Consider the following 1,995-nt stretch of genomic DNA (forward strand, 5'->3'; position numbering starts at 1 on the left):
CTTGTTAGCACCTGCAATCCAATTATTCTTACAAGAGGACGCCAGTAACCCCCCAAAATCCCTCTAACGCGTATCTTTATGTAACAATGCAAAACTAAACAACAAATCTGTATAATCAGCAATATACAGCACTAAATGGCAATGAAAATTTTTCCTTCCACATTTAGCCCAAATTACTTTCATGTTCTTCACATTGATTTATCCTTTTAAGTATATAACACATTTTAAAACGGTGCATGTTTGTACAGCTCTTGAGATAATCTTGAAGAGAATTCCATATTCTTATACCCTTAACTGTAGGACACATTTGTCTTTGTGTGGTCCTAGCAAACTGATACTTAAAGTCAAACTTCCTTCTACTGTCCCCACTTCCTGAACACAATACAAACGCATACCACATAGCAGAGGTTAAATGTAATCTCTTCCTCCTCTCCTACACTGTCTTTATCTTTCTCCATCACTGAGTGAAGTTAACTTTTATTTCTCTCCCTGTGAAATACAGCACCTGTACTTTTAGCAAGCAACACACTGTGTAACAAACTGTAAACAGAAACTGTGTTCACCAATGTTTGTTGATCGGATAGAAATGTTGCATTTGAAATTGCTTTTCTCGCTCCTCTTCTGTAGTGCTAGATAGTTGATGAAGTACGCAACTATAACTTACAGACATGTGCACTCGTTCCAGTCTACTTTGACTCTGACTATGGTAAATGGGTTTGGCTCCTCCTTCTCTTTTATGCTACATACCAGACTGTTTTGAAAATGTAGGCAGTAAAAAGTTCTCATATTTCTTTAACAATGTATGGAATAAAAGTAAAAAGTTGAAGAGAATACTAAAAATTCTACTTAAGTACAGTATTAAAAGTATTTGTACTTCATTACTTCCCTCCTTTGCTGCAAATAAACCCCATAATTCAGAAATTATTGGTAATGCTTGGGAAAATAATTACTGGAAATCTTAATTAAAATGTTCAGGCACCTCTGATGGAGAGTTGTACTTCAAACTAATTTTTAATTTAAGCTTGTTAAGAAATATATATATTAAGAATAAACTCTGAAGAATAAACTGAGGAGCCGAACATTTAGAATGACAAATTAACTGATGACAAAACTTACAAAACCTAACATAATGCTCTGGAGGTTTCTTACACTATGAATGTGTTATGATTCATTGGGGTTTTTTAAAATTTGCATTCTGTAACAGCATACCAATTTTGTGCTTTTGGTGAAGTGAAGTATTAACCAGTTTGTAGCGGCGCTTGCTGTGTGGATAACAGTGTCTAGAGTAACTTTTAAGGTTAAAGTTTATAATGAACCAAATAAAGGTCTCCATTATAAAAATTCAGGCAAATTATAAGATATATCTTTGTTTCTTCTGTTCACATAACTGTTTTAAAATAAATGTATTTATAATCAAACTAACCAGACAGGCAGTAACACAGCCTTAAGAGACAAACATGAAAAAACAAATATTTTTCTTTTGAGTAAGTACAACAGATAAAGAAATAATGTTCTGATAATAGAATGTGTGACAGAAGTAAAGGGTGTGGATGGTAAAGTGTCATTTTGATAAAGTACTGATTTTAAAAAAACAAACAATAAAAATGAAAAAACAAAAAGACAGGACATCTGCTGCTTGCTAGACACTTTTATATGCGTCTCTTCCTTCCTGTCCAAATGAGGTTAAAAGTGTGATGACATTTCTTGAAAAAAAAAAAAAAAGACAAATGAGGAAGAAAGTATTTTCCTGTGTAAGCAACTTGAAAAACAATGCACAGTGACTAACTGTTGTGCAAGGTCACATCAATTTCTGTTAAACATGAAAGGCCATAGAGATGAATCTGGTATGGTTCTGGATATTAGAACCCTCAGCTCTCCAGCCAGGAGTGTTGGCTTGAACCGGTTCACTGATGAAAGCGTTGAAGCTGCTGCATCTGTGTCAGGTAAGACACAAATGAAATTTTAGTGGTTTTTTTTACACTTTTTAGTGTGTGT

At 33.9% G+C, this 1,995-nt stretch overlaps 1 protein-coding gene across 1 annotated transcript in view; it reads left to right on the forward strand.

Moving 5' to 3' along the window:
• The first annotated feature begins 1,819 nt into the window (after positions 1 to 1,819).
• LOC102195405 (CD209 antigen-like protein E) overlaps positions 1,820 to 1,995 on the forward strand; it is a 3,764-nt gene continuing 3,588 nt past the window's right edge. The window contains exon 1 of the mRNA XM_005736333.1: positions 1,820 to 1,943. Within this exon, the coding sequence (XP_005736390.1) occupies positions 1,820 to 1,943 (124 nt within the window). The remainder of the gene's footprint in view (positions 1,944 to 1,995) is intronic.

The sequence above is a fragment of the Pundamilia nyererei genome, unplaced genomic scaffold, assembly GCF_000239375.1.
Source record: "Pundamilia nyererei isolate P.nyererei 1_Seehausen unplaced genomic scaffold, PunNye1.0 scaffold00068, whole genome shotgun sequence".
NCBI lineage: Eukaryota > Metazoa > Chordata > Actinopteri > Cichliformes > Cichlidae > Pundamilia > Pundamilia nyererei.